Source organism: Hypanus sabinus, chromosome 8 (assembly GCF_030144855.1).
Source record: "Hypanus sabinus isolate sHypSab1 chromosome 8, sHypSab1.hap1, whole genome shotgun sequence".
Classification (NCBI taxonomy): domain Eukaryota; kingdom Metazoa; phylum Chordata; class Chondrichthyes; order Myliobatiformes; family Dasyatidae; genus Hypanus; species Hypanus sabinus.
The window spans coordinates 148,155,679-148,175,225 of record NC_082713.1 but is presented as its reverse complement, the minus strand read 5'-3'; the positions used below and the strand labels follow the sequence as shown (position 1 = coordinate 148,175,225).

Sequence of the window (19,547 nt, the reverse complement as noted above, 5' to 3'; positions counted from 1 at the left end):
ATTTTGTTCTCCCTACACTTCTGTGCAGGAAATTACATTAAACTATCTTGATTATCAACAATATTTTAGAACAAGTACATGTGTAAACTTAAATTTACCCGGCCAATAACCACACCACAAACAGTTCTTTACTTTATCCTTTTCACCAGTTTATTTGTTCGAACTCAGCCAGCGAGAAGTTCGGAGCCAAGCATCAGAGAGACAGGATTCCACTCCCTCTGGGGCTCGTGATGAACCTCTGTCTAACATGCAGAAACATTACAATTTATAGAACTAGCGAAACAAAGAGCACTTATTTTCAACTGGTATTCCCACCAAGTCTGTTGGAGCAAAACTTAATTTCTTAGATAAGAGAGTCCACTAAATCAGGGTTTTAATTACAAATGAATGTTTTGTCCAGTCCTCATTAGTTATTCCCTTTCATTAGACAAAGGAGGGAACTTAGTTCAATTTGTGACCCATGAGACCTCCACTCTACATAACATTCCCAGGAGACACCCGTGAGCAGTTAATCTAAACAAGCTACAGGCCGATTCCTCAGTGAAGGACACTATCCAGAACTGAGCACACATAAGTTGGCAGTTAATTTTAAACAGTTATTTACAAGAATTCAAGAATAATTTCTTACATCCCCAATACCTTTAAAACTTCATCATTACCTCCTTTTTGTCATTACATGATAACCTTTCGCAAGATTATCACTTCTACATGATACAAAACATGGCCAAAGGCACCATAGGATATAGACAATTAATTAACTAATACTATAAGACTTACGAAATGCAAGAACAACCCCCAGAAGTCCCCGAATATATTGAAGGACCAGGGCCTTATTGGTCCGAAAATTGTGTAACTTAATGCCAATATCTCGAATTTTCTGGATCTCTTGGGTTGTGTGTTAAGACAAGTCAGTAATATTGGAAGATTCTTCAGGGATACAAGTACAGCATTCCTTACCTATGATAGCACAGGTCCCTCCTTTTTCTGCTAATATAAAATCTAGGGCCATCTGATTCTGTAGCACAGTTTGGCGAATTGCAATCATCTCAGTGGATATCTCAGTTACCTGTGCTTGAGTGCTCCAGCTGCATTATTGGCCAATTCTTCTAGAGCAGCTGCTTAATTAATTATTTTCCTGGAATTTCTGGCTGCCCCTTAGGAGGGAAAGGCAATCATACAAAACCGCTCAATTTCAGTTATTCCTCTTCATTTCCTATTCAAACAGGGGTGTTCCTAGGGATGATCTATGACCCTCAAATAGGGCACCAGATACGCTAGATGACAACACCCACTCCATCCTTTATCCTTCTGCTTTTTGGAAAGAGTAAGGGTAACCACTCCACCAGTTACATTAACATTTTCCCCGGGCAGCCAGGGAGAAACCCTATTCCCACAAACCCAGTAAGTGCCATTGAGGGGACGGGGGAAGAGAGGTTATCAGTGGCAGTCGTTTTTTTTCGCAGGAGGAATTCCCTACTTGGTATGGGGCGCTCCAATTGTTATTACAGTAGCAGATTGTATTTACCAGTCCAGGCAGTGGAGTTACACTAATTCCTGGCCATAGTTTGGACAGCAAGTACATGTAGAAAAAACTAATATATTCACTTTAAATGCAAACACAGCTGCAGAGCATTTCTGCACCTCAATTCAAACATTCTTGCAAATTCTTAAAATGAATGCATCCAATGGGTTTACAATGAAAGAGAGTGAAAAGAAGCACCTCTTGAATTCATTATTTTCTATTCAAGTGAAATTTAAACATAGGAACTATTGAATAACAAGAGACAAGATGGTGTCAGTGATTAACAGTGACATCCTGCAGACAGCGCACAAAACTGCTTCTACTTCTTTTAAATAATTTCTCCTGAACTGTGACTGGTTGCAGCTTCTAAGTTCCATTTTGATTGTGTTTTTTTGGGCCGAGTGAGCAATATGGCACTTTTCAGATTCAGATTCAGTTTATTGTCATTTATAAACCACAACATACAATGCAGTTACAAAATGAGACAATGTTCTCTGGAATGATATCACGAAAAAGCACAAAACAGACCACACAAGAAAAACCACATAACGTTTGGTAATCCCCAGTCCAGAGTCCGGAGAGGCTGCTGCGTATCGATATCGCGCTACATTCTTAGCACGTTCCCCGGAAAGGAGCTCCAAACCCATCAGACAAAACTAAAGCTAGAAGACCTACACAAAACCACATAGTTAACGTATAGTTATAGTTAACATATAGTTTCAACAGTGCAGACAAAACCATAATTGATAAAAGACTAACTGACAAAGACCACATAACTATAACACATAGTTTCAACAGTGCAAAGCAATACTGTAATCTGATAAAGAGCAGTCCATGGCACAGTTTAAAAGAAAGTCTCAAAGTCCCAACAGCCCATCATCTCATGCAGACGGTAGAAGGAAGAAAAACTCTTCCTGCCATGAACCTCCCGCGCCGCAGCTTGCCGATACAGCACTTTGGGAGCTCCGACCACAGCCAACTCCGAGTCCGTCCGAAAACTTCGAGCCTCCGACCAGCCCTCCGACACCAAGCACCATCTCTGCCGAGCGCTTCGACCCTGGTATCTCCTGGGGGATTTGTGCAGTTGAGAGTGAAGTGTGTGGTGATTGTTTCCTAATGTTGGAACATGAACCCATGGCTGGCTCCATCACTCCTCACCAATTAAAGCAAGTTTGAAATTGACAGGCACGAGAGCAGAAGGCAAGTGGGTGTTCAGCGCCATCTGCCTGACCAGTTTCCCTCTCACTACAGCTGGAGGAAGGTGCAGGTTTGATTGCCTCAGTGCAGCTCATGGCTGTGGGAATCTGTTAAAATGCCCTCAGCGCTGAACGAGCTCCGCCATTGTGCAGTCATTTTTAAAGGGTTCTGCAGCCATGCTCCACGTGTTTCCAGTTGCTCTTTTATTTTGCTATTTGTGCAATTTGATCGTGGCACTTCAGCGCAGAAATGGCTAAACTGAACTGACTCAGTGGCTGTGGCTCCTGGACTGTTTCAGGGACTCTGCGGTTTGATGTTTCATATTCTGTGTGCTATTACTTGCTTTTTGCTGTTGGCACAATTTAAGTTTTTCACACGCATGTGTGTTTGATGTTTTCTTTAAATGAGCTCCATGGTGTTTTTTTTTGTTTCATAGCTGCCTGTGGGAAGACAAAGCTTAAATTTGTATACATACTTTGATAATAAATGTACTTTGAAACTTTATCCTGCTGTGAAAAATCCAGTGCTTCTTTATATTTGGTCTTTACATTATCAGCAAAATGGTAACTAAAGATCAAGAATCAAGTAAATGGACTTATCTAAATGGTGTCTCACAGAAATCCATTTCTAAATATTTAAATTCTAAGAGGGTCATGCTGTGGGAAATACAATAGAACAGCTGGATTGTTGCACGGGTATTTACATGAATAGAAGTATAATCAAGACACTGATAAATTAGTACCAGAGGGTGACGCCTGTGGGTCTAATTACCATCTTGTTACACCACCAGAGCACGTGCTAATTAAAAAACATACAATTCCCTGTCTTACAGGTTATTCCAGAATTCTACACAAGTACACCCTATCGTTATATGCGGGGGATACGTTCCTCGCAGTCGACGCATAATGTTAAATCGCATAATGAGGTTATTTAAATGGAGAAAATAGGGATGCGTTCCAGAGGGAATATGTTTTTATCTGTAATTTATACACATTTTCATACCAATACGACACAAGGCAACATTTGTATTATATTTCATCAATTTAAGGTAATATTCAATAGTCATAGAAAGTTAACATGCTAGGGTGTACAGTGCTCACACCATAGCTTTACGTGGAAAAGGTGCATGGATAGTTGTGGTCATCAGGATATCAAGCACAGCAAGGGGTGATGGAAGACTCAGGACTCTTAGGACTGCCGGCAGCAGGAGATGACACCGGTTTGAAGAAAGTGGTGAGGGTTGTTTGCTTGGCAGCATTTTGTTTTTCAGCATAAATTTGCTTGTAGGGAAGAAGGGTTGACAGCAGGGAACGACTGAAATGCTGACTCTGTTCTAAACTTGGGTCCATGTCGATCGCCATTTGTGTCAAGTGTTCCGACTTCCACCATTCCCTCACCGTTGGTAACCTCCCGGAATTTTCAAAATCGTCTGTTGCTGGCAGCATCTGAGAGATAGTTCGCCGTAAATAAAAAATACGCCCTGAATGTGGATCACACTTTGGTCGAGTGGTTGAATCAGAGATGTTGTGTTAGGCGGCAGGAAATGCACTGGTTATGTTAGGATGAATGCTGTCCAAATGTTTAGTATGGGCTGGCGCATTGTCAAGCAACAAAAGAACTTTAAAGGCAAGATTCTGTTCCCGGCAGTAGCATCCCAGAGCTGTGTTACCTTCACCTGATGCCGCGCTGTTTATAATTTCCAACTTTTTTTGGGAGTGTTAAAGCGGTTCCCTGCCGCTCGGCTGATGGCCCAGGACATGACGTCGGACGCTTAGGAGGCATAGTTCAATATTTCAAGCACGAGATCACTGTACCGTAGGTAAAACCAACATAAGTTTAACACCGCAAGATCGCACACCCACACCTTGCCAAAATCAATGCGAGTCTGGCGGGAGTGAGAGTGTGAGATACGCGCACGTGACTTCTGTTGGCGGGAAAGCAGTGCTCCTCGCATAACTGTGAATTTTGGACGCATATAAGGAGACGTTGGTAGAAATAGGTTCCTCACATAACGGAATCAGCATAGTATGAAGAGCATATAACGAGAATAGAATGTATTACAACAAAAAACTTAAAAGTTTTGTTGTTTTGCAACAAGTGGGGTTCACTGAGAAATACTCAGCCAATGCATGCCATCCTTGCGTAACAAAATATTGTATTTTTTAATACAAATGTTGCTAAGTAGATTTGTCTACAAATTGGAAAATAAACAAATTTCATTCAATATAGTAACCCTATCCCCAAACTGTTGTAATGAATGGCATCAAAAGCAGATTAAGACTGATAAGGACTGTTACTAACGAGGGGAGAGGGAGAAGGAGAAATTCTCCCATTTGTCAGAAGAATTTGGATTTTTGACCCAAGGAGGGCCTGTAACAGGGTTTACAAGTCTTGAAAATTTGAATGCTTGATACATTACATTACTGTATGTTGGCAATACAATTGCTGTGAGGCCCATTCCTCTTATTTAAAATTAGAACTTCTTATATTAAGTATATCTAATGCACAATATAATTTGCACATTTTAAACCCTCTAGAGACAGGATAGATTTGTTTGAATTATGGAATGCTCTGCCAGAGACTGTTGTGGAGGCCAAGTCTGTAGGCATATTTAAGGTGGAAGTTGATCATTTTCTGATCAGGCAGAAAGGAGATGGGGGAGCAGACTCGGTGGACTAAATGGCCTAATTCTGGTCCCATGTCTTATGGTCTATATACAGCTTCAAAACAATGGCAATAATTCTTTCAAGTTTTTGTGTTGTTCCAAACACAATGCAAAACTGTGAATAGCCTTTTAATACTATGGTTATAACTTTATGCTGATCAGAAGAGAGCCAGGACGTGCTCTCCGCTTACTGTTGTCATCACGAAGGTGGTACAGGACTTGCACCAGCAGGTTCAGTAACAATTATTACCCTCAACCATCAGGCTCTTGGACCAAAGTGGATAACTTCTCTTGCCCCATCACTAAAATGTTCCCACAACCTACGGACTCACTTTCAAGGACTCTTCATCTCATTTTTGATATTTATTTCTTATTATTATTAATATTTATTTTTGTATCTGCAAAGGTGATCTTTTACACAATGGTTGAATGGCCAAATTGGTGCAGTCTTCCATCAATTCTATTATGGTTATTATTTCTATATCCAGTATGGCACAAGAAAATGAATCTCCAGGTTTATTTTTATATAGGTCAGAGTACATGAATCAAATCAGAGAAGTGCCATTGTTCTAAAGTGGTTATTGTGACATTTATTCTCCACAGAAGTCTACCCCTTCCCACATCCCATTCTTTTTTCCTTCCAGTCCTGATGAACGGTCTCAGCCCGAACCATCAACTATACTTTTTCCATAGATGTTGCCTGGCCTGATGAGCTCCTCCAGCATTTTGTATGTGTTACTTCCCACATCCCACTACTTCTGTTTCTTAAGAACCTGCTCTTAACTGATTTCCTTACACTCCAAACGTGATCAAAATTCAGTTAGAAAATTTATTTGCTGGAACAGTTGATAGTGCCTAAGGTATCAAAGAATACTTTTGAGATTGAATTGTAAATTGTCAGCTGCATGGCAATTTTATGGAAGGCTACTTAAAAAGTGGTTTCCATCCATGACGTACGAGGATATTCAAAGCACCAGATTGAACCTTCTAGGGAAGGCTGAAATCTAATTACTGCATGACAATGGGAAGTTCTACTGTATGTTCTGCATTGAAGGACTGATTATTAAGTTCAATGCTTGGGCATTGAATGTGAAATTTAACACATGTGTAACTGCAGACAAATGCAGCAGTTATTCAGCCTCAAGTTTCTAGCAGTTCCTCTCTTAAATCACATTTGCCTACTTGCCTTACTCTGCATTTGCCTCTGGGTGCAGGGTACTTTTTGTTCATGGACAGTTCCGTCTCTAATATTTCCTTTTGGCAAAGTTTTCCATATTCTAGAAAATCAATTATTATTAAAAAAAAATAATACCCTTCTGAAACATTTAACTGGCTTCTCTTTGTACAAAAAGCTGCCGAATTTGCTGAGTGTTTCCAACTGTTTTCATTTATCTAAATCCAAACAAAAAACACTATTAATCTTCTTACTTTCATTCCAAGTTGAGAGCTTTTCTGAAGGGTGACAATAGAAACCTCCATTAACCTTAACAGCTCCAAATGTAATTGCTTTAGAATTTCAGGTTTTTCCACTCCTGTTGTCTTTCTGCGTTGCATTCCACATGTTCCTATCTATCAATTTTAATGTCACTTAGTAGGAAGCAATTAAAAGAGCTTTGGGGATCATAATTCAAGCTTTTAAAAAGTAAGTTCAACGATTCTATTATTTAACAACAACTGCATCACTGGATGTTGTTGAAACTTTTCGCAGTGCTTATATACTCAAATGTAGCACACTGCAAAGTTCACCATTCTGTACCAATAGCCAGTAACACCGACACACCTTAAGTTTTACTTAATGTTCAGAATATTACACCTCTACCCTCAGAATCCCACTGCTGTTTTAGCTCGAGAAATAGAGTCATTGATTCAGCGCAGTACAGCACAGACACACGCCCTTCCTCTCAACCTGTTCATGTGTATCCAACTAGAAGCATTCAGCCCATATCCCCCACTTTCATTGTATCCATTTTGGCCTGAAACAACAATGCCAATCTTTTATCTCAATTTATTATCCAGAATGTGGTGTATTTTCTCTCTGGAGAAACTCAGCAAGTCAGGCATCATCTATGAAGACGAATAATTAGTTTCAGCCTGAGACCCTTCATCAGGACTAGAAAGGAAGGGGGAAGGAACACAAGCTAGAAGGTGATAGATGAAGCCAGGTGGGTAGGAAGGGTGAATGGCTAGAGTAGGAGGAATCTTATAGGAGAGTGCAACTAACAGCCTAGATGAAAAAAATCTGTCGGTAGCTTATCTCAAGCTCAGAAATCTATGGAATGCAGTATTCTCATCTGAATAATGAAAGGAAGCAGTGCTCCAACAATATTTTGTCCCTTTGACATTTCAGTGGAAAAACTGAACATATTTCACTTGCTTTTATTATAAAAATCAATTTCTCATTTGTTACAACTTGATAAGAACAGAAAAGACTTTGTACAAGGTGCTTTTTAAAAAACTCAGGTTACACTCTTAAAGCCCATTTTACATTTTGAGGATGTTATTAGACAAATGGATAGGACAGACCAAATGTTGGTCATTAATATAAATACATCCTTGCAAAGCATTGTGTTACTGGGGTGGGGTGGGAGGAGAAAAGCTTAGACTATCACAATACAACTGCCTCTTTAAGTAACAGCAGGAGGAAAACAAATGCATTCAGCAGCACCAGATCCTTCACTTCCTAACAAGGTTGCTCTTCTAGACACACCACCTTAGGATGTTTTTTGTAACAAAATTTGGCACACAGAATTCTACTATCACTCAGAAGTATACCTGGGAAAATGAACCAGGATTCCTGACACCGAGTATACAGCAGCAGACAGTTTAAATATTGTCACATACAATTTGACCAATGCATGCTTTGATCAAAGTATTTTGTGAAAAATGTTAACCAAGTTAAATAACTGAATTTGAGAAATCACATCTGATAAACTCAAGGTAATTAAGGTCCCTGTACTGGTCAACCAGTAAGGACCTTTAAAAAGTATTCAATCTTTGCTATGAATGTAATCATACACTACAGTATATAAAGCTGATTTCTGTATTTTGCACAGTACCTTAACTGATGGTGGAAAATTTTACATTTTAAACACGGAAAAATAAACTTATCTGGCCTATTACAAAAAAAAATCTGAGATTGTCTTTACCCTTGTACTAATGTTTTATAGAAAAATAAAATGAGGCATAAAGTGTAATAATAAAACTATACATGAAAGTACTGTAGGATATATGGACAGGCTTTACAGAAACTCTAATAGAAGGTTATTTTATAGCTTATAAATAGAGTATCTACACAATATGTGGTATAAAAATACACTCAGAACATTTGTGGGCACTGAAGTTAAAAGCTCATCGAGTAATTTAAAAATGTATCAGGGCATGCTTTGTATCCTTGGTCAAATAATTTTTAAAGAAGTCACAGGTGCTATTCCACCATTTGTCCACATTATCCTTCAGAACTATGATGGTTTCCACTACAGTGAAACTTGGCAAGGTGATTTCCATTCTACCCCAACCTGACCTTTTGTAGCCAGGGTGAGAAACCGCTTCGGAGCACGTGGCAACTATCAATCAACTTCGAAATCCGCAGATTGGCTGATTGGATTTACTGCCAAATTTACACAATATTGATGCTGGCATGAAAAGAATCTCAGAACATGACTGCACGCAACTTTCCTTCCGTGTGGTATTGCTGAGGCATAACAAAGTCCTCATGCCAGCGCTCTCTCTTTCACTTAGCTCTGTTGAAATTCTTTAACAATGTTGTGTAGCTTTGTTCTCCTGGTAGAAACTGAAGATGATCAGCATTTGTTGATTCTCTTTAGGCAGTGGAGTTGCAAACCATCCAGTGTTCAGCGCCCTGTTAATCTATGTGCTACTTTTACCTTTACCTCTTCATCTTAGGTACAGTTGCTTCCCTGGGTTAAGGCATTTTCATTTTGTGAAAAAAAGATTTTTCTCATTTGTACAAATTTTTTACAATTTTTATGGCACAACCAGCAGGAGCTGTTAGAAAATATATAAATATCCTCTCTAATGTACAAATTGTCTGCAATTCATTTCTCTCCCCATCTAATTTATTTTCACTGTACAAACCATGTCCTTAAGTATTTCTTTTACCTAGTCTCTCCATATTAACAATTATTTACAGTGAGGAAAGAGGTGGTTTGTGTTCAGGAAGAGTCTGTACATGGAGAAGGAGGGGGTGGATAAAGATGATGTGAGTAACTCCTTTCTGTATAAGGAGATGGCGGGCAGCTTTCATAGTTCTCCTCAGCAGACAGGTATTGGCTCCGTGGAGTCGGGGGTGGAGGGAAAGGCTCAGAGTCATAGTTTAAATCACTGTAACATTTTGTTGGAACAATCCTCCTTCCAGGAGTGTAGTCACTGTCACATACATCAGTACTGCAGGGTGTGGTAGGTGGAGCAAAATTTCGATATGCGTATGGTCTGTAGCTGCAGACAAGCAAATACATAACATCAATGTTAATTTATAGGTTTTGATAGTACAGAAGTACAAAAATGGATCACACGTACTTTAATTCACAAACTGCTTCTTTACAAAGGTGACAAAAATTTTCAAAAGAAATGAAACCCAATACTAGTAAAGGTACTGCAAGATACAAAAGTCACCATTTTGGTTCTCCTCCTATAGGAGAGTAAACCTGGCAGGGAAGTTTATCTCTAAAGATACACTGAATTAAAGGGGAGGTACTTTGGTTCTAAATAATACAAATTGGCACTAAGTGCTCTAAAGATACCCACATCAAAGCACTCAATTTCCCAACCAGAGTTCCCACCAAAATAATGGGTCGATTTAAAAAAAATTCTAACCAGGTTAAAGTGCATCAGGGTCTCTCTCCCACCCATTAGAACTGCTTATAAGGAGGGCTACATTTGCAGGACTCTTGGCATTGTTAATGATTCCTCCCATCCATCCTGCAATCTCTTTGACCCCTGCTATCATCAGGCATTAGGTTAAGAACTACTAGAATAGGAAACACCTTCTTCCTCCAGACCACAAAACTACAGATCTCCGACTCCCGCAAGTCTCATGATGTATGAAGCACCAGTAGCGTTACACTACTTTTTAAACATATATCCTATGCACATTATTTGTTAATTTATACGGTAATATTACTTACATGGCAATATTACTTATAATATGGTAATATATGGTATTACATGTGTGAGTTGTGTATTGTGCTATGCCCTTGGTCCAGAGGAATGTTGTTTAATTTGGCAGTATACATGTGTGGCTGAATGACAATAAACTGAACTTGAACTCTTCTCAGGATTATATAAAAGCCCTCATCACTGTCAAATGAAATGACATGGTAAATACGAAAATTACATTTTACCAAAAGCCGAGCAAATTTCCTTCATAACCTTCCAGAAGCTTTATACTGAAAGTGCAAGAGCAAGTGCAGGACAATTACATTTACTTTGCAAAATTAACAGCATGATTTTGAGGTTAAGTGTCCTCAGTGAAACACCATCGCTTTGTTCGCCATTTACCTGTATGATCTGTGAATAGAAGGGCTGTTTGACGAATAACCAAATTCCATGGTATAATGTGAACGCTCAGTAGCTGGTGAAGGTGGAGGATTCAGCATCTAGAGGAAGGAGAGAAAAAGAAAGAAATCCAGGTAAACATTTTACAAATATGTGGGATAAATTCCTCAAATGTTGTGGCACTGGGTGGATTTTTCCTCACTTTCATTGCTTTAGACAGTCACAGAATAATTCAGCATAGAAATGGGTCCTTTCAGCTCAGCTCATCACTGCATAACATGATGACAATCTTCAACTAATCTTGTATCCCTCTACTCACCATTCAAGCATCTGTTCAAGTGCATTAACTGTATCACCTCTCCTGGCAGCTCATTCAAGATGACCTCTGCACTCTGCCTGGAAAAACTTGCCTCTCAGATTTCCTTCAAATTTCTCTCTCACATCTCAGTCCCATGCCCTCTTGTTCTAGACTTGCCAGCCCTGGGGAAAAAGACAATCTACCCTTTCTGCACCTCTCATCATTTTCTAAATCTCTACAAGGTCACACATCAAACAGGTATCAATCAATAAGGACAAATGCCTTTATCTACCCTTTCATTATAACTATAGCTCTCCAATCCAAGCAAATCCCTTCAACACTCTCTATTGTTACCACACCCTTCCTGTCGTGCAGCAACCAGAACTATCGTGCAGTCTAACTAATGTTTTGTGGAGCTGCAACAAGTCATCCCAACTCCTGTGGTGAATGATTCAGCCTATGTTTTGTCATCTTTGTCTGTCACCCTTTTGACCTATGTCGACATTTTTAGGGATGCAACCCAAGGTCTCTCTGCACACCAACACTTTTAAGGTCCCTACCATTTATTCTACATATCCTACTAGAATTTGATTTCCCAAACTGGATTAAGTTCTATCTGTTACTGCTCTCCCAAGTTTCCAACTGATCTCTGGCACTGATCCTTAGTACAACTCCAAATCTAGTTTAGTCTGCAAATTACTCATCCAGGGCACATACATTACAAAACAATCAAATATCCACCAGTGATACGAGCGGCACACCAGTTGATATATAGTTTTCCATTCAGAGCAACTATCCACTACTACCCCGACTCTCATCACTAGGCCAATTTTAGATCTAGTTTGCCAAGACACCTCAGATTCTTTCTGCTTTAGCCTTCTGGACCAGACTACCATGTAAAACCTTGTCAAAATCCTTAGTCCACAATACAACACGTCTCCTCCTTCATCAGCTTTCTTAGTTACCTCCTCAAAATCCGATTTGAGACACAACTATCCCTGCACAAAACCATGCTGAATCTTCATCAGTCCCCCACCTTTCCAAATGATTGTAACTCCTGCCCCAGAGAATCTTCTCCAGCAACTTTCCTACCACTGATACAAGGCGCACTGCCTGTAGGCTCTAAGCTTATCTCAACTCATTTTCTTGTGTGCCCATCAAAACATGATTCTCCTACCACCCAGCTACACTCAAGTTAGCTCACAATGGTCAATTAAGAGCCAATGTAATTTAACAGTGTGGGAGAAACCGGAGTTACACAGTGAGTATGTAAACTCCACACAAACAGCAATGGAGATCTGCATGATATCCAGGGTTGCTGGAGCTGTGCCTGCTGCATCACAGTTTCATCCTGCTTAGAGATCTCACTGTTTCCTTCAAAGTTAGCATCATCATTACTTATATGAAGGCAAAATCTGTATTTTCCATGTTTGTAAATTATCACTATATCATTTTTCTTGTGCAAACGTTTTGAACGTTCAGTTGCTTAGCAAGTTCATAATGTTATTTCCTAGAATTCAGCATTTCAGTCTATCCAACCAAATCTTCAGATCCTCAGCAGAATATAAAAAAAGTAATTTACAATTGATATCTTATGTTCTCAACCTGTCTGCAGCAGCTCACAATATTCAACCTGGTTCTATCCTGATCTATTAAAACAGCTGGAGGATTATCCACAATGGCTTCATTTCCCATCCCCGTGTCATAACTCTCCTTTGCAAACCCCCCCCCCCCCAAGAGTCACTAACACAATTTTCAGAACACAAACACCACAGTTGAGGAGTTGTGAAAAAAAAATTTGGAGAAAATTACAAAACTCTCTTTTGTACAACCTGGGAATATAAACACAGATTGTTAACCAAGGTACAGGAAGATTGAGGATTTTTTAAAAAAAGATATCTACTTTAGTTAAATTCAGTTGATCTTTAAAACAGAGAAAAGTTAAAAACAAAGATGTCTACTTACAGGAGGAAAGTATGTGCCTTTTGTACTTGAGGAACTGCTCGAGGAGGCCCCTGTAACATGAGCCCTGTCATACGGAGGTCCACTGCTTCCACCCATAATGCTCAGGGAACTCATCACAGACTTGCCACGGGACATACCTGCAATTAACCAAAAGTATTTGTGCAACTCAGCTTCAATTAAAATTCATTCTCAGAACCCAATCCTGATTCACATCGAGTACTATTTTAGTTTTTATTTTGTAAAAGACTCCCCACCAACCCTACTACTTTTAACTTAGAAGCAAAATAGGGTAAATGAACCCCAGTTATTGCCCTGTTTACCATTCACAATCAAAGTAAGACCACTGTAAGTCCTAAAAAAATTTCTGATCAGATTCTGTTTTTGAAGTGTAACTTTTGCATAAACTGCTGTACCACTACTTTATGTTAAAATTAAACTGTCCTTCTTGGACTAATGCTGCAAGCGTGAGATTTCTGCTCCTCAAACTGATCATTTTGCAAAATCTTAGCTTATTTCACCCTGGTCTTACCTTCGGCTCTTTCAGCTTATACTATGGAATTTTGTCTTAAAAACATTACATCTCCCACAAATGCTTTAAGCCTTCTTAAATCTCAATATCTTTGACCAAAGTTTCTAATATCTTCGAGTCTTTTTTTTTGTCCTGACAATATTCTTGCATGGTTGTTAGGATGTTTCCAAATGTTGGGAAGAAGTTGTTGTTGACATGCAGTGTATTACTGGAGAGGAACATTACCACAATCAAACCAAGAGTGTGGTATTGCCTCCGCACAATGCCCTTGGAGCAGTCAAGAAAAAGACATATGGAATGATCTTAGTACTGTACTAAGTGCAATAGCAAAAATTAATGCTTATGTTTTTAAACAGGTACAGGTGATAGTTGAAAATTATGTATAAACTAAGTGAATTGGCTACAAAAACGTAAGCTCATTAATACAAAGTGCTGCATAAGTTTGCTAAATAATTATAATTTCCAAACATGATTCCCACAAAGGCCATGCTTAATGAGGAGAAAATATCTCTACCTTGCAAAGATCCTGGAAGGGAGTTAGTGTGTGGTACGTAGCCCAGTGGCACGGAAGCAGATCCACGCACTACAAAATCATTTGTCATCGTTTCGCCATCACCTTTCATCCGTGGACAAAGAACACGCTGACAGATAAAGTACATGGCTCCAATGACAAAGACAGAGAGGATCACACCTATAATCGAACCAATTGTGTTTGTAGGTTGAGGAGTGGGTTCCTCGGTGGGATCTGCAAGAAATGAAACAAGAAGTTAACTGCTGATTTGCTTGGCCAGAGGACCAAGAGGGGTTTAGTTGTTACATCAGATTGTGAATAAATTGTTAATTATGGCAACTGTGCATTGAAACGTAAAAATATTTTTAACTTCATGTAATTTTATCAAAAATACACTTATGGCAAGGAGCAAACAAAACAAACAAACAAAAGCCAATCTGTCCAGAAAAACTGAAATTTACTATGCTCCAAATTTTGTCAATTCAGTATGACAAAGGTTCAAAATGTAAAAAAAAACCCAACATGGACCAGAAAGTTTCTCATAATACTTTCAAACATTCAGCTGGATAACTTCATGGGGACTATGGGGTACAATATCAGAAGGAAAATGTACAAGGGGGAAATTCAGAAGTTTGTTTATAATGAAGCAAAGCAATTTGAAGTAGTCATCTTTCTATCTTTCTCCCATCTACCTTACCTGCATTAATTCACCATAATTCCCTCTCCAGCAGTTAAATCTAAATTTTAATGTACTCAAATTGTCATCACTTAAGTCAATTTCTCTTTTTTCATTCACTTTAGCCCCATTACTTCGAAATGATTCTTGTTACAACTGTACCATAGTTACTTTTAGTTCCATAAACCCTCTTAATAAATTGCTTCAACAACTGGAATGTGAACCAGCAAGAGAGTAGATTAGTCATGAGCTTTCTTTGAGAAAATTCCAGGAGTACAGCACACGTTGCAGGATCTACTTAATCTTACTTTCTTCAATGACAGAACCCAACCCATTTCTCTAAGAATGTCAAACTTTGCTTCTAATTGCCTGACAAAATCTCAGCATTTCTCAAAAAAAAAACAGTACATGGTCTTCAGACCAAAAACGGTCAAAACCAAAATCAAAGTAGTACGTTTTGTTTTGCTGAACTGTGTAACTTCATCTGAGATGGGAGAGGAGGAAGAGCATCGTTCTTTGTTTATTGAAGTAAAGTTGGCCGCCATTTTCCAACTACCATAAAACAAATTTGTATCCAAACAGAATACAACTAAGAACCAAGTAATACAAATATATTATTTGGTGAAAGCTTACAGCAGGCAACTTCATCTGAACTGTCGGTACAATCACTGTTCCGATCACATCTTTTATGTTTGGGAATACACTGGCCGTTGGTACATCGGAATTGGTCCATAGGGCACAAAACTGAGGGGGAAGCAGAAAAACAGATTTAACTGTGCTGAGCAGGAGTAGTAAAGAATTTCAGAAATGGTACATCTTAAAAGTACAAAGCAATTTACAGAGAGGAGTCAATTTTGTAATATTTTCCCAATAAGCTGGGATTATCACTAAAGTAAAAAAAAAGTGACTTGGCCAATAAGTTAGACTTCCCATTCACTTCTGCCAATGTGCACTAGCACTACCAATATAATTCTGGAACCAGCTGCTAGAGGTTATCCATGCAGAGGATCTACTGAGCTAAATCTTGGAGCTACAAGACAAAGCCCATGGGCCTTGAATTCTGATGGCACTGCCATCAATTTTGGAGCACTGAAGCTTCCAGCACTGGAGTACGTGGCACACTCTCAGCAGGAGCAAGATGGACATCATCTGCTGTATTAGTGAAGACAGAAAAACAAAAAGTATCTAATCCTCTGCAGATAAAAGAAAAGAAACGGCACCCACTTATGTTGGGGAATCCAGGCCTAAATATCACCTAACTGTTCCTTAAAGGAATTGCTACAGGTTTTCACTAAGATAATTATCTTTAAAGAGAATGCATGGATGTGACACAGGGAAGAGAAGCATAGCTCTTGCCTTCCCCTTTAATACCTACTTGGATTATTTCTAGCTACTTCTCACAAACATCCCCCAGCCTTCCTGTCAATCACCCATTTTCTCGTCCTCACAAGAGAGCCGGGCACCACCATGTCCGAGAAATCCATGTGGTCACAGGCAAGCTGTCTGTATTCTACTGGTGATAAAGAGGCCCAAGGCCAACTATTTGGTGGTCCCCAAGGGGAGCTGTTGTTCCTAATTTATCCGTCTGTGCCAAGCCCTGAAACTCAGGAGTTTCTCAGCTATGGTTTCAATTCTGAAGAGCAACTGTCTGCTTTGCCACACGGTGGCGCAACACAGCTAAATAACTTTCCTCCATCCCCCTCCTTGAATTTTTCGTTTCCCTGAGAAGCTCCATCAGTCTCTGTAACTGCCACAATTCCCCACAGAAAGTTGGGATATATCTCATTCGCAAGCTTCTTGCTGTTTACTATTCACCAAATTTTTTTCTATCTTCTGATATTCTTTCTCCTCCCCCATGTCTTTTCAACAGCGCCATAAATAGCAAGTTTAAAGAATGCACCTGTACTCCAAAATATTATTCAGATTCTTTTTAATCATTTTAATGATTCTTATACAGCTTCTTCAACGATTTAGCCCATTCAAAACAATGAAAAGACAAGTCCTAAAGACCAGAAGTGTCCCAGGCTGACAGGTGATTACCAAAGGTCTCAGCACTATTGGGAGACCTCAGATAGAGAACCCCGAATGGGGTTTTATTCCAGTTGTTAGTTACTGACTTCCTCAAAATTGCATGCAACATCACACGTGAGCAGGATCAGGTATTGCTGCAATATTCTTCATTCGATGAACAGCCTACAAACCACATAGATGCCAAAAGAAACAGAACTGTCACCCTGCAAGTGCCAATCTTCTGCTAGGTGAAAAGCACTCTAAAATGATCAAATACCTTCACATTTCTCTTCATCAGACTTATCCTGGCAGTTGGACTCTCCATTACATCTGAAAACAGCGTCGATGCACTGGCCACTGGCACACTGGAACTGCGTCTCTGAGCACACAGGACAGTGCTGCTCATCACTCTGATCATCACATTCAGGATACCCATCACAGCGCCAGTCCAGCGGGATGCAATCAACCTCACCAGTGGTACAGGTGAAATGCTCAGGTGAACAGGTCGGTGGTTCTATAACATACAGGCAGAGTTCATAGTTAACTTTACAGAAGAGGGGAGAAAATTCAATTACGTGCTTAAATAAATTCTATCATGTCAAAGAACAAACATTTTGTATAAACATTATTGCTCAGAATGAGAAACAAGTTAGCATCTTTGATGATTTTTATCATAATTTGCCATTTTATTCAAAGTACACACAAATTTCCTTGCAATCAAAAGTTGCAAGTGGCAATTTGAAGAGCCAACATTGATAAGCTGGGATCAGGGCAAGAGGAGGTCCAAAGATAAAGGGGTAAAAAAAAAGCACTTGCCTCCACAGGACAGCTCATCGTGAAGCAGCATCAGGTGAACTGGGCATGAACAGTGTGCGGTACCATCACCCTTCACTATGCAAATATGAGAGCAGCCACCATTGTCATGAGCACACGGATGCTCTGCTGCAATACAACAAGAGTTACAGGTTAACTTGCATCAATATAAATGAAGAAAGTTGTCAACAAGAGCATCACAAAACAGTGCATTTAGGTATTCTGTTTGATGTTGATTCATGAATAAATATTGGCCCGATTACTTAGAAAAAACATCCATTTTGTTCATAATCATCCCAAGGGATCATTATGACTAGCACAGAGGTTAAGAATGCCCTTAATCTTTGTCAGTACTGCACTAGGGTACAAGCCTGGGGCTTTGTGCTCATGTCTTTGGTGTAGGAACTGAACCCACTGCTAATTGACAAATGCAAGGGAGCAACCATTTATACTAGCAACGATGGCCGACAATGAACAAATAAAACCCCTGGGCCATCAGCAACCATAAGAAACACAAGTCCTAATTATTCTAAAAGATAGTTACCTTGCCACTTCCCAATCTCACATCTTAGACAATAGACAATAGGTGCAGAAGTAGACCATTCGGCCCCTCGAGTCTGCACCGCCATTCTGAGATCATGGCTGATCATTCACTATCAATACCCAGTCCCTGCCTTGTCCCCATATCCCTTGATTCCCCTATCCATCAGATATCTATCTAGCTCCTTCCTGAAAGCATTAAGAGAATTGGCCTCCACCGTCTTCCGAGGCAGTGCATTCCACACCTCCACAACTCTCTGGGAGAAGAAGTTTTTCCTCAACTCTGTTTTAAACAACTGACCTCTTATTCTCAATCCATGCCTTCTGGTACTGGACTCTCCCAACATCTGGAACATATTTCCTGCCTCAATCCTATCAAATCCTTTAATTATCTTAAACATTTCAATCAGATCCCCTCTCAATCTCCTCAATTCCAGTGTGTACAAGCCCAATCTCTCCAATCTCTCTGCATAAGACAGCCCAGCCATCCCAGGAATCAACCTAGTGAATCTACGCTGCACTTCCTCAATTGCCAGAATGTCCTTCCTTAAACCTGGAGACCAAAACTGTACACAATATTCCAGGTGTGGTCTCACCTGTACAAATGCAAAAGGACTTCCTTGCTCTTGTACTCAATTCCCCTTGTAATAAAGGCCAACATTCCATTTAACCTCTTCACTGCCTGTTGCACTTGCTCATTCACCTTCATTGACTGATGAACTAGGACTCCTTGGTCTCTTTGCATTTCTCTCTTACCTAACTCTACACCGTTCAGACAATGCTCTGCCCTCTTGTTCCTGCTTCCAAAGTGGATAACTTCACATTTATTCACATTGAATGACATCTGCCAAGTATCTGCCCACTCACCCAGCCTATCCAAGTCTCCCTGTATTCTCCTAACGTCCTCTTCGCATGTCACACTGCCACCCAGTTTAGTATCGTCAGCAAACTTGCTGATATAGTTTTCAATGCCCTCATCTAAATCGTTGACATAAATCGTAAAGAGCTGTGGTCCCAATACAGAGCCCTGTGGTACCCCACTAGTCACCTCCAGCCAGTCCGAGAAACACCCATTCACTGCTACCCTTTGCTTTCTATCTGCTAACCAGTTTTTTATCCATGTTGAAACCCTGCCCCCAATGCCATGAGCTCTGATTTTACTCACCAATCTCCTATGTGGCACCTTATCGAATGCCTTCTGAAAATCTAGGTACACTACATCCACTGGCTTACCCTCGTCTAACATCCTTGTTACACCCTCAAAAAACTCCAACAGACTAGACAAGCATGATTTGCCCTTGGTAAAT

At 39.8% G+C, this 19,547-nt stretch overlaps 1 protein-coding gene across 1 annotated transcript in view; it reads right to left on the bottom strand.

Moving 5' to 3' along the window:
• Window positions 1–7,744: 7,744 nt before the first annotated feature.
• Window positions 7,745–19,547, bottom strand: part of lrp6 (low density lipoprotein receptor-related protein 6) — a 145,905-nt gene continuing 134,102 nt past the window's right edge. The window contains exons 18-24 of the mRNA XM_059978207.1: window positions 17,704–17,829; window positions 17,165–17,401; window positions 15,511–15,621; window positions 14,205–14,435; window positions 13,162–13,298; window positions 10,902–10,999; window positions 7,745–9,839 (exon numbers count right to left, since the gene is read on the bottom strand). Coding sequence (XP_059834190.1) covers window positions 9,557–9,839; window positions 10,902–10,999; window positions 13,162–13,298; window positions 14,205–14,435; window positions 15,511–15,621; window positions 17,165–17,401; window positions 17,704–17,829 — 1,223 coding nt within the window. The 3' untranslated portion in view covers window positions 7,745–9,556. The remainder of the gene's footprint in view (window positions 9,840–10,901; window positions 11,000–13,161; window positions 13,299–14,204; window positions 14,436–15,510; window positions 15,622–17,164; window positions 17,402–17,703; window positions 17,830–19,547) is intronic.